The 13,443-nt window shown below is 39.2% G+C and overlaps 1 protein-coding gene and 1 long non-coding RNA gene across 5 annotated transcripts in view; one reads left to right on the top strand and one right to left on the bottom strand.

Moving 5' to 3' along the window:
• The window catches only part of BCL2L11 (BCL2 like 11), a 42,129-nt gene extending 32,932 nt beyond the window's left edge, over positions 1-9,197 (top strand). For all 4 annotated transcript variants that reach the window (XM_075862894.1, XM_075862893.1, XM_075862892.1 and 1 more), the window contains exon 4: positions 1,015-9,197. In XM_075862894.1, the coding sequence (XP_075719009.1) occupies positions 1,015-1,113 (99 nt within the window). In that variant the 3' untranslated portion in view covers positions 1,114-9,197. The remainder of the gene's footprint in view (positions 1-1,014) is intronic.
• LOC142760020 (uncharacterized) overlaps positions 154-13,443 on the bottom strand; it is a 521,651-nt gene continuing 508,361 nt past the window's right edge. Inside the window, exon 7 of the long non-coding RNA XR_012883232.1 lies at positions 154-374. This is a non-coding gene — a long non-coding RNA (uncharacterized LOC142760020). The remainder of the gene's footprint in view (positions 375-13,443) is intronic.

Consider the following 13,443-nt stretch of genomic DNA (forward strand, 5'->3'; position numbering starts at 1 on the left):
GTAAGAAACCAAGTTCGATAACTATATACAACAATGGGATAGACCGGAATTGGACAAAGGAGCCTTTTCTTAGATAGAAATGAAAGTTGTAATACATATTGTACTTAGAATTTATGCATTATTACCATTGTGTATCGATTAAAAATATTGTGAATGCTCCGTATATACGGGGAAACCAGGAAGAGAACAAGGTGGGCAATGAGAAAAAAATTTAAAAAAATTCTCACCTTTTTACAGTGTCTTTCGAAGTGTAACTTTCTTGATTTGAGGTCTCATGAAGTTTACATTGTATCTGTATGACCAGTGAACTGTTGGAGTGGTCTCTGTTACTACTTCGTAGTATTCTCAAGACACCCATATGTTTCATTTCCTTCCTGCAAAGAGAAAAGGCGCCTACATTTCAGTAAACTGGGTAATAAAATTTACTGAAAAAAAACCTATTACCAGTTAATGTCTTTTTTTTGCCAGTGGCCGATGACATTATAACTAATGAGTAGATCTACATGAGCAGCTTGGTTTTGCTAAAAAATGCATGTCCATCTCCTTAGTAGTGGCCGTATATGACCCATGGACAACCTGTACATACAATTTTTATAGATGAACACGTTCTGCTGCACATTTGGTTAAAAAAAACGGACAAATTAGACAAAGTTGCCGTGTAGCTCTAGCACTGTACCGCTTAGTGCAAGTGACGCACTAGACTATGGATGAAAACATTTCAATATTTTAATGCTATCTTTATTCTGTCTTAGTGAACCAGATTACTGGAACCTAAGGAAAAAAAAACAATCTGTGTATTTCTGCCTTTAGAGCTCCCTGAGTTACATCCTATGCAGTTACGTCAATACCTGCATATAGAATAAATAGGCCGTGTGGAATTAACGCAAGGGAGAACCGATTGCTTATTGTGGGCAGATGGATGGAAACCATATTAACACAGGAACCTTTAAATCCAACCTTTACCAGTTGTTTTTCTATTAATCAAAAGGTTTGACTAATGTTCTCTGATTACAGGGTTTCCACAACAATGGACATGGAGTTGTGGATCACGGCCAAGTGGTTATCCTGCGCGTGCTCCATTATATCATACGACTCATATGGCGAATGCATTGACTGTACCTATCCAACCTGGAAGGAAGAATTAATGCACATTTGAAGGATTCCAGCACTTTGCTCGTGTTCATATACTATGCAATCCATATCCTCTGCAGAGCTTTAGAGGTCTTCCTCATTCTGATTGACCTTCAGGAACACCCCTGTTGGGGGGGACTCATATCTTGGAGTAGATTGACTGGGATCAGAATGGATTTTTACGTTTCTTTGGATTAATTTTTTTCGGACAATTTTATATAAATTTTTTATATTTTATGTAAATAAGAAAATCATCAAACTTCTGTATTAACTGATACCATACTTCCATCTCCAAAGACCTGTGGATATTGTGGAAATGGAGCCTTTGGATACACATTGCTGCCTTACTTGTATAAAGCGAATGTGACATGGGGATGCGAAGTCAAACCGATTTAAAAGTGCCACTCTTGGTACGTCTGTTCTTCCAGTTACGTTATCACCATAAGGCATTTTAAGGATTGTTACTGTAATCTTTCAGGGAAGGATTTTCATTATGCATTTGGATTGGATGACCTTGGCATTGCCCACTCTTCTGAAGAGTGGATTGCAGGAAATGATGGCTTTTACACAATATGCAATATAACTATTTCCCAAATATGTATCAGATGTTCTCTGCCAGCCCTGTTTACACCAAAGGTTCTAGTTTTTCTTTTTAAGTACAAAACACATTGTAACTACAAAGTAATGGCTCTAACAACTTAATTTGTGTGTTACCTTCATACATAAGATGGTTATCTATGCACAAAAACCTGAACAGATGTAAAGGGATAATTTTTTTTCTGGGACCAGTTGATTCCTAGAGGACTACTAAACCTAAAATACACGTGACTAAGAGCTACAGTATATAGTCGGCAAAGTGGCCGGTTCTTACCGAATTAAGTTGAAGACCAACATGGTTACCTAGTGTAAATATGTTGGATATCTTGTGCCAAGGTGTAGGAATGGTTTCTGCTAATGGAATATTTTAAGTGGGTTGACTTAAAGCAACGTGTATTTTAGTTTCAGTGGCCTATGATCTACATCCTTTAATATAAGGTCTTCATTTACTCAGTTTCATTTGAGATCAGTCCCTATGAAGTCAAGTTATATTATCGGATGTAAGACTGAAGCTATCAGACGACATCTTAAGTTTTGTATATATCTGGTCTGTAGCTAGATCCGTATACACGTTCCTTTTAGAGCGGGTTCTCACGCAGCGTAAAAGCCGCAGCATTTACAGTAGCAGCAAAGTGGATGAGATTTAATAGATCTCATGCCCACGCTGTGGAAAAAAACCGCAGTGTAAGTGTTGTTAAATTGATCGGCGGTGTAGAATTACATTTATGCTGCGTTTTTGTTGATTTTTACATTGCGGGTTTTCCCCATTGAATTCATGTCGGAGCGGACGTCAAAGTAGGGAGCGGGTAAAAGTACTTTTTTGCGGAGCGATGTTTCGGACTGATGGTGCTGCGGGTTCTAGGTATGATACTCTGCATGGTTTTTAAGCAGCATATCCGACCCGTGGGAACCCGGCCTAACAATATTTCAACTGATGTGACCTGTCAGCATGTATTTTCTAAATGTTTAGTAGTCTATCGACATTTCACATGCCAAAGCTCAGATCTACCCTGTCTGCAGTACCCGCTGTAACATGCCATTTATCCCGTACAACCATCTACCCATTATGGGTAGTGCTAAAACTGCATGGATTGTGATCCTGCGTAAGCACAGTACTCCTGCACAAGCACACTTTTCTACAATGCTTATGAGAACAGTCCCAGTGTTTGTCTTTGCACTCAATAGTACAAGGCCACTCAACATTGCAACCTGTCAGAAATCACATGCTTTTTGGGCTTCTTACTGACACCGGTGATCAGTATTGTAAATTCTATATATATTATTCCTTTGCAGTGGTGGATTTCAGAAATGTGTGGGAATGGCTCTCTTAGGTTGTAAAACTTCGAGCTGTTCCTGTTCGGATTCTTTAAGGGTTATGTCCGCCTTGGCAATCATTGTTCCAATGCATCTTAAACTAAGCAACTTGAGTCTAAAGCCACTATGGAGAAATGTTTTCATGGTAAGACTACAAGCTCCTTGTGTAACCTACCAAAAGTGGGTCAGTCTAGATTCAGATGGGCGTTGCGCATCTCAGACGTGAAAAACTGAAGTTTTTCACGTCCAAGGTGCATCTGTGCTTTGGGCTGCGATATCACGCATGTCCCATAGACTAGAGTCTATGGAGGGATGTGTGAAGCGTGTAAAAATAGGACATGTCCTATTTTCTCACGGACCCTTCACGCGGTCCGCTGAAACCAAGGCAGTGTGAACAGCCACATTGAAGTATATAGTTCCGTGTGACGGACGTAGTTTTTTTTTCTATTTCATTTGTGTCCCCTTCTGTGTTTGGCTAAAAAAACTGAGCCAAATAAGGTTTGTTTGTAGCCTGTTACCATGGACACGGTCCTAAAATTACAAACTCTTAAGCACACCTATTTGTCTCATTTTAGATGCATTAAAAAGTTGCAAAGGTGCAGCATCGTTCTTCTAATCAGCCAGTGGTGCTGCCATTTTCAGCCACTAAAGTAAGAACTAGGACTGCATGTCTTCTAAAGGTCTTATTGATTTGATAGGTGTGTGTTTTATTTTTTGTTGAGCCTTCTACACTTGTGAGTCAAGAATTTTTTTTGTAATTTAAAAAAAAAAAAAAATTCTTATGTGAAATGGTCACATTGATTGTGGTCTGGATATGTGACCCTCTCATGTTCTGAAGGGGTCTTGCTATTCTTTTTAGTAGAAAGATAACTGCGCAGACTCCTCTGTACTGAAATCAATGGGGGTTAAAGAAACCTTCAAGTGCTGCATCACTCCACTGAAATTGGTGCTATGATCCTTAACCCTATATGTTTTAATGACCTGTTGAGGATGGTAATATCATCATAGCGAATGAGTTTTCAGTCTTGATGACCATATTTGATGTTATGGATTCAGCCATGAAATATGTTCGACTTACTTGGATATTGCATCACTGGAATTTGTTTTATTTTTTTATTGAAGCCACACCAAAGATAAGCCATATCCTGATCTGTTGAAGCAGTATGCCTTCTGGTGTTAGATTTATTTTTTCTGGTTCGTTTTTTTTAAAGTGTAAGGGATCATTCAGACGAGCGTTACTCGTCCGTGTGCTGCGTGTTGAAACACAGCATACGGCCCCATTGATTTCAATGGGGTTATTCACACATGCGTGAGTTTATGGATCAAGTATCCGTTGCGTAAAACTCACCATGTCCTATATTGGTGCGTTTTCATGCACCTAGTCGCCCATTGAAGTCCATGGGTGTGTTTATGCACCTTTTACGTGCGTAAAATCTGTCGCGCTCGTGTGAATGTAGCCTTATTCTCCACTTTCCCTCTACTATATAGTTAACCATGCAATTTAACACTAGCTTGTCCTCTGCCTGCAATATAATAGCACCATCTTTAGTCTTGAAATATTGGAATAGAGTAGTGTTTATTGGAAGTTACACCACTGTGTATGGCCAAACAAGTAATGACATAACAAAGACTGACTCGTCTTTCCAGGTTGAAGTTTGTACATTTCATATGGATCGGGGCAGCCTGCTCTTTTTTGCTTTTCCTCCAAATAAAGAAGTCTGTGTCATGTGACTAAGAAACTTAGAGGACCTGTTACCTGACCAAAAAACTGCAGCGGACATCTCAGATTCTGAGATATTGGGGTTGTCCGTTTTGGTGCCTGATATTCAAATGAGCCTCTTGACCGTCAAGTGGACGTTACCCCTTGACAGTCAAAGGCCTTATTTGCGTATCTGGCACCAACCTTAATGGCACTGTTATCACAGGATTAGTGGGAGTTAGAAGAAGAAAATAAATGCCAGGATCGGTGAGGCACCGGCAATCCCAGATATCCGCTGCAGGTTTTTTGGCAGGTGACAGGTCCTCCTTACGCAATTTCCACAGTTTTCTAATTATAAAGGATTGCTTTTCCACAAGGGTGTTAGGTTATTGTTTAGCTCCTCCATATCAAAACTTGTATTGAATGACTCCTTTTACAATTATATGTGCCTTTTTACACTATCGTTCTATCCAAAGATATTTTTGAGGTTGTGCATTACCTCATCTAACTTGGGATTAAGATTCCCAAGGCACTGGTGTTCTGCTATTCTCTATTTTTGGCATTTTACGTGTATAGTATACTGCTTTGGACAGGTCCCAGGAGCCTTGTTAGCTCAACTAGTAAAAAAAAAAAATATATATATACGGTTTTCTACGGAGGTCATAATTTATTATGGCTTCAGTATTTATCTAACTCCCATATCTATGTAACATTTTTGTCGACCCAAATGTATAGTGATACCTGGAATATCTGCACAAGTTGTATAGCGCTCCGCACAAACTTATGATCATGTCTTTTCAATGTCCTTTTCTGAGTGCCTTAAAACAAGTAAGTGCCAAGAACCCTGTTACCTCCATTCTTCATTAGTAAACATGGCACCGTCTTGAGATGCTTGGCCAGCCAGCCATATTGAACCACATATTTTATTTGTATTTTTTTATATTTTTTTTGTACAGAAGTACAAACTTATCGAAATGCAACATGACCTTGTGTAATGCATCAGTGAATTAGATCTGATGGTTTGGTATCCCCCCCCCCCCCCCATCTATCTTATCTGTATTGAAGTATGTTTTGGAAGTAGTGCAATCCTATTGTACATTTGGTGCTTGTAAAGGATAATCAGTTTGATCGATCTTGTGAGATTACTCAATGCCTTAACCAGTGTTGGATGCTGTGGAGAGTTGTGGTACTGTTCTATCTATATGGCAGCACAAGTTATAGTGGTTACGTTATATTGCCAAGACTAAGATTTATCCGTTGTAAAATAATTTTGGTTGGTGTCAAGGAATGTTATCGAGGCAGAATGGGATATTGTGTACCATGTTATTACAATCTCAATGTGAGACCTCATGCACATGGTCTGTGCCTGTAATCACGGCCCGCGACTGCGGGCATGGACGGTGCGGGCTGCAGCCTGTTCTCCCATACAAAGTATGGGGGCACGGCCCGCAAAACCCAAGATAGAACATGTTATGTTTTGCGGTACAGTTATATGGCACGGACACCTATCCGTAGCGATACGGAAAGGTGTCTGCGGCCAATAGAACTGAATGGGTCCGTAATTGTGGACTGTATTACGGTCCGCAATTAAGGAGATTTTTTATGATCATGTGCATGGGGCCTTAATCGGTGCGTGTCTGATAGGAGATATGCCTTTTCACTTATGGTTATGCTTCCCACTTATGCAGTAAGTTAAGGATATTGGCTCTGTCCAAACCAAGGTGGGATTCCATGTTCTTGCAAAGCTTTGCTTTCTCCTTCCTCCTTATGATGTATAGTTCTGTATACAAGTAAGTTTTCCCATTTTTCAGGGAAATTATAAACTTTTAGCCTGTGATTCCTGAGGCATTCGGCCTACAAAATGTGTTACTGTAAATAATGTACATAATAGATGAAACTGAGCCAAATTCTTGTGTTCAGTCTGTGTTCTCTTTTACTTAAAGAGGAATGTTCCTTCTGAAATCCGTATATTGACTAGATTGCATGGCAATAGTCGCTCCGTTCATGCGTTTAGACACTTCCAGAATGCTGAAGATGTAGTGCCCATTGGTGATTATCTTTCTAAAAACATGCATCGTAGGACTACATGTGTTTGAGCCCACGTCCTATTGTATATTTATTGACCACATTTAACACATTCAAGATTCACCTCACGGACACTTGAAGTTAAATGTAACAATAATTTAAGTAAAAGGTTGTAAAGTTGTTTTTTTTCCCCCTTCTCTCGAGACACATATAAGGTGTCATGATGCAGTTTCTTCTGACAGGGAAACGTTAGTTGAAGAAAATGTACATACTGTAGAATTCCTGTAATTACCTTCCGTGTACTTTTTAACTGGTTGTGTATTTATGTCATCATATTATTTAATTTACTGTTTTTAACCATTTTCTCGAAGTAATTTTACAATCTGAATGGGAAGTACTGCTGTCTGGTACCACTGACTTGCTTTGACTTCATATGTAAGCCCTAGTTGTACTATTTCCCCCTCTTTGTGTGTCTTTTTTTTTTTGTGTTTTGTTTTTTTAATCGCCCATTGCACTTTTGCCATACTAAGAGTATAATGCATAAAGTAAATCTTTGTCCGCTTCAGGCTAGCTTCATACACTGGTTTTCCAAGATGTATTGAGACCGACATTACAATACTGTACATCTTCTGGAAGGTAAAATCCAGCCGTCTTTCTATAACTTGGCAGCAGTGTTGAAGTACTGAATGCTTTTGTCCCTTCCTGGTAAGAGGCAAAAATCCAATGTTGCTCTTCTCTGGCGTTTTCTTATTTGCACTACCATATTAGCAGAGCGCATAGCTCTTTTTCATCAAATCCCACATTCTGCTCTCTCACTCCAAAACATTTCTTCTTTTTCATACTGTTGTGGATTGTTGAGATCAATCCTGACTACTTAGATTTTATTTGCACTTTTTATTTTATGTATAAGCAAAGGTTTACTGTGTTAATCATGAATTTATTTAAAGTGTTTTTTTACTAAAGAACCCATACAAAATGTCCCTGGTTATTAGACATACAAGTTTCCCCATTCTTTAAAGATTACAACACTTTGAGAATATCCCCATCATCCTTGTAAACCAATACTGGTTTCCAGCTCTGTTGGGCTCAGTTTATACCGCGTGTGGGAAATCCAATCTCCCATCTATTGTTTATCATTTAACAACTAGAATTCATCCAGGACAATAGAAGAAGGTTCATCTGTAAAATGACGGACGGGAGAGCAGATCTACCACACACTGAGAATTCAGCCTTAATGTCTACATAACAGGGTATCAGTGTTTTCATAATCTTATTTGAGTAATAACTCGCCAGTGTTATAATGTTTAGCAGCACTTTCATATTCTACAAAAATTTTATGACTGCACCCCCGGCACTCCTTGAGGAACTTCTTATATTAGTCAATTAAACAAAAGTTTGCAGTGATCTCCAAGATCCCAAATTCTAACTTGACTGTGGATGTCTTTTGGTTCGCTTTTCCTTTTTGAGTCTCTTGAAGGATGACTTTTTGACATCCAGATGTGATAAAGAGCAGACCCTATTACATCAAGCAACAATAGGGAGCGAAGCTGAGGTCTGACTGAACCGCTAGCTGTTTGATTTTTTTTCTTGTCAAAAGGTCCGCTGCCAAGAGAGCTGAGGGTTCGGAATAGAATTCGAATTCTGTCCGGCGCATGTCAAGTAACTTTTTGTTTTAGTTTTTTTTGCAATCCTATGGTAACAATGTATAGTCTGGAAATCTTTTGTTTTTCTTCTAACTTCCCCCCCCCTAGTTATAAGACCATAGTAGCCACCAGTCTAACTTTACCTATATGCTGGGTCTACAAATTGCACCAGAGACATAAATCATTGCTCCTAGTTGACGTTACAAATATATACATATCTAGGATGTGGCGTGAGTGATAATCTATGATAAAATATTGCTAGAGAAGCCATGGAAGAATACTGGCATTTGTCTTGGAATTTTTGAGCCACCTAGAATTCGATACAGTTCTTCATTTTATTTCTGGGTCTTCAGCAATAAAAATTGCAATTTACCACCAGAAATGGATTTCTTCCTAGTAGTATCTTTTCATATTAGAAATGTACAGCTCAGAAGAAGCCAAATGTGTGTGTCCCCTTGTATTTTTTTAGAGAATTCTCATAGGGGCTTCTCCAACACTAGTGGGCAATTCCCTCCAATTGTAACTTGGTTTTTCTCCGTCCCCAATATGTTTAGGACACGATTTCAGAAAGAGCCTTGTTCTGAATTATCACTAATGTCTTTTACATAGGACCCAGTGTATATGTAGCATTTTCATGTCATGCAATTGTCCCTGGCTTTATTGTGTTTTGCACTGATTACTTTGGACAGGGTAATTGCCACTTTCCTTGTGCAATATGGCTGTAAATAATGCAGATATTTTTAAAGCTCTTTGTCAATGAATTTTATATAAATAAATGTTTGAACTTATATGATTCCGTTTATTTCAATCCAGATTAGTTTACATTAAAAGAAAAATAATCCTGTTTAGTTTCTCATATCCACATTCTACAGTTACTACATGGATATAAGCTACGAAAAAAGCGGATGCATTATGGCTGTCAAACTGGCCTGAGGCCGCATCCAGATGACTTTTCTATGTCTCTGTAGAAGAGGTGTAAGGCTGGGTTCACACGACATATTTTCAGACGTAATTGAGGCTCGCCTCGAATTACATCTTAAACTGCTCCAATACGTTGGCAAACATCTGCCCATACGTTTGAATGGGTCTTACGATGTTCTGTGCAGACGAGCTGTCATTTTACGCGTCGCGGTCAAAAGACGGCTCGTAAAATTACAGCCTCGTCAAAAGAAGTGCAGGACACTTCTTGGGACGTTTTCGGAGCCGTTTTCTCAGACTCCAATGAAAACAGCTCCAAAAACGTCCGTAAAAAATGCGAGTTGCTCAAAACGTCTGAAAATCAGGTCTTGGTTTCCCTTGAAAACAGCTCCGTATTTTCAGACGTTTTTTGTTAAGCGTGTGAACATACCCTAAATCTTGGTGTGCTACGAACTGGTTTTAATTTTTTGCGCAGAATTTACCTATTTAATTGAAAAGTGAAATCACTTTTGGGGGTGAGTGTGAGGACAAGATTGTGCTGTATAAGTCATTATTGGTTTTTGAGGAAACCACAGTTCAGTTTAAAACTACACTTCCATTTGTACAAGAATTAAACAGATATTATGGGCCGAGTATAATTTGGCAAATCTATATTGCTTCCCCTCTAATACATAGACACAGATGGAAGATATTGGATCATACGAAGAGTTAACGGCAATGTTCTCTGCTGATATACATGTAGAATTTAATGTACAACCACTAACTGATAAATTTAAAAAAATCTAGAAATTATTTTTCTACCACAATTTTTATATGTAATGTGGAATTTACCAACAAGAGGGGGAGACGAAACCTCCAGCTCACCTTTTGTGTGTAGACTTTGCACTTCAAATGCCGCACGGATCCTCGCGTCGGCACGCGATGTACTGAATGGGAGACAAGGACGATGTGGATCCAGCGGAGCTCTAGATAAACGGAACTTGTTCCAAGTTTAATGGGCAATTTTCTTAAAAAGATTCAGGAGCAATCCAGACGATGTCCTGAGGTGCTTAGGAGAGATGTGCGGGATTTTAAGGAGCCTACGCGTTTCAAACGCTTCCTGCGTTCTTAATCATGGCTGTGGAATTTACCAGATATGGTTGGAGGAAATCTGTTTTTTTTTTACAGATAAACTTGTAACTTTTTTATTTGGGCGAATAAGAAAGTACAGATAAAGCAAGTTTCTGACTACTTCCTGGTAAAAAAAATCTGATGCTCTAATGATCGGGACACAATTTTTAGGAAATGTTCTAATGCGGTAAGATTCAATATAATGGGTTTCAGATTGCTTTATACCCAGACTTTTGTAGTGCGACCTAACAAAAGAGATGTTATTTCTCGGAGGTTAAGAAAACGCTAGCTCAGTCTCCAATTTCGTATGCCTTAAAGGGAAGGTGTCATGAATTTTTATTTTTTTTTATTATATCACTTTTAATAAAATAGAAACAAAAATTGTATTTATTAGTGTTGATGTTAAACCTTTTACTGTGTTCTTACTTTAACTTCTCTATGGGGGCTGCCAGTTTTTTTTTTTCCATCTCTGTATGTGTCGATTAACGACACATACAGAGCTGGAATACGGCACATACAACATAGGGAGCCGTTCCATTCACAGAAGCGTACGCCGCTCCCACACAGACCAAAACGAAGCTCGTTCGTAGAGGGAAATCCGGTGCCATTTTTATGTGGACCGGAAGCCGCTGCAGGACAGTAAGATCGCGGCTTCCGGCCAGATGTTCAACGAAGCGAAGGAGCGTAGACCAGTGGCGGCGGCAGGAGCAGGTAATTTATGTTCGTGTATGTGATGTGTGTATTATGTTCGTGTGATACTGTCTGCTGAGCCCTGTATCTAATCCTCCTACACTGTATAGTCGCTCAGAAAATGGCGGCACACAGTGTAGGAGGTTTGAAGACCTTCAAACCCCTTCTTCTCCTGGCACTAAACAGAAGGAGGTAGGGGGGATTGTGTGAGGACACTAGAAGAGAGAGTGTCCACCCCAAATTTTAACATAAATCAATGAGGTTGCTTTATCACTGTGACCATGCTGCAATTTTGGGAACTGCTCCCTCTAGTGACCAGCACATGGAAATGTTATAAATTAGAATCTAATTTATAATATTTCCTGACTTGTGAAAATCCTCCAGGTTTCTAGATCCAGGTTTGGGGTTTTTGCCTTCATTTTGCCTCCTGCGCTTTTCGCCATTCTTTTGCGTCTTCTCTAGAATTGATACATGTCTACTACTGTTTGCAATGTAAGAGGGTTAGGGGAACATATTAAAGGGATGTACTGTTTTTGATATAATGAAGACATCTTCCTGTAATTATTTGTCTTACGGAGACTCACCTTTCGAAGGAGAGCATTGGATGTGCCAGAAGGAAGTGGGCGCAGAAAAAGTTACATTCTGTATTCTCATATGCCTGGGGGGGAGGGGGGGGGGTGATTGTGTATATCCACAGGTGTCAATTTTGATATCTCAAACTCCAGGGTAGATGCAGTGGAAAGATATGTATTCTTGCATGGCAAACTTGAGGAAGGGGGGGTCTGTATTCTAGCATTTGTTTATCTCCCCTCCATTCTCCATCAACATCCTAAACCATTTATCGATCAAAAAGAATCTTGCCCTATTTTGATCATAGGTGATTTTAATTGTACTATGGATGAGCGGCTGGACAGGGTGAGAATAGATGTAAACGACCGAAACAGGCGTGAAGGATAGGAGTTCCTCAGCTCTGTCAAAGTTTTGCACTGAAATGGGATTTGATTTATGTGTACGACTAAGGCAAGGGAAAATTTGTTTATCCCCATGTTTTTTCTCCAAATATTTGCAATGTCCAGAATCAAAATGGCATTTATTAACAATAGCTTTGCTGATCGCATTCAAAGAACAAAATATGAACCCACTCGATTGTTATGGTAGTCTTGAAATCCGTTATTAGTATGGGGTAAAAAAAAAAAAAATCTTTGTTTAGATTAAATCCGTACGGGTTTACTATATTAGATATAAACATACTCGATAATATCTACAGGGAAATCACAATGTTTTGCTAGGCTAATCCAAACTATTCCCATATCTATTTTGTTTGGAATGCTTATTTGAGGATATTCGTAATCCTTAGAAAGTCATTCCAGGAGCAAATAATTAATTTGCTGATTCAGGTCCTGGATACAGAAAGGGCCTTCCTGGAAGATCAAACTGAAGCATCTTGGGGGATATTGAATGGTAAAAAAAAATATTTCATGGTCAAAATTATTTTAGCGAGGTATGTAAACCAGGTAGATGGCTTTCTCAAACTATTAATAATAAAAGATCATTGAATAATATTATACAGTGAAGGAAATAAGTATTTGATCTCTTGCTGATTTTGTAAGTTTGACCACTGTCAAAGTCATGAACAGTCTAGAATTTTTAGGCTAGGTTAATTTTACCAGTGAGAGATAGATTATATTAAAAAAAAAAAACCCAGAAGATCAGTCAAAATTATATATATATTTATTTGCATTGTGCACAGAAATAAGTATTTGATCCCCTACCAACCATTAAGAGTTCAGCCTCCTCCAGACCAGTTACACGCTCCAAATCAACTTGGTGCCTGCATTAAAGACAGTTGTCTTACATGGTCACCTGTATAAAAGACTCCTGTCCACAGACTCAATTAATCAGTCTGACTCTAACCTCTACAACATGGGCAAGACCAAAGAGCTTTCTAAGGATGTCAGGGACAAGATCATAGACCTGCACAAGGCTGGAATGGGCTACTAAACCATAAGTAAGATGCTGGGTGAGAAGGAGACAACTGTTGGTGCAACAGTAAGAGAATGGAAGACATACAAAATGACTGTCAATCGGCATCGATCTGGGGCTCCATGCAAAATCTCACCTCGTGTGGTATCCTTGATCCTGAGGAAGGTGAGAGCTCAGCCGAAAACTACACAGGGGGAACTTGTTAATAATCTCAAGGCAGCTGGGACCACAGTCACCAAGAAAACCATTGGTAACACATTACGCCGTAATGGATTAAAATCCTGACGTGCCCGCAAGGTCCCCCTGCTCAAGAAGGCACATGTACAGGCCCGT

Source organism: Rhinoderma darwinii, chromosome 4, assembly GCF_050947455.1.
Source record: "Rhinoderma darwinii isolate aRhiDar2 chromosome 4, aRhiDar2.hap1, whole genome shotgun sequence".
Lineage (NCBI taxonomy): Eukaryota > Metazoa > Chordata > Amphibia > Anura > Rhinodermatidae > Rhinoderma > Rhinoderma darwinii.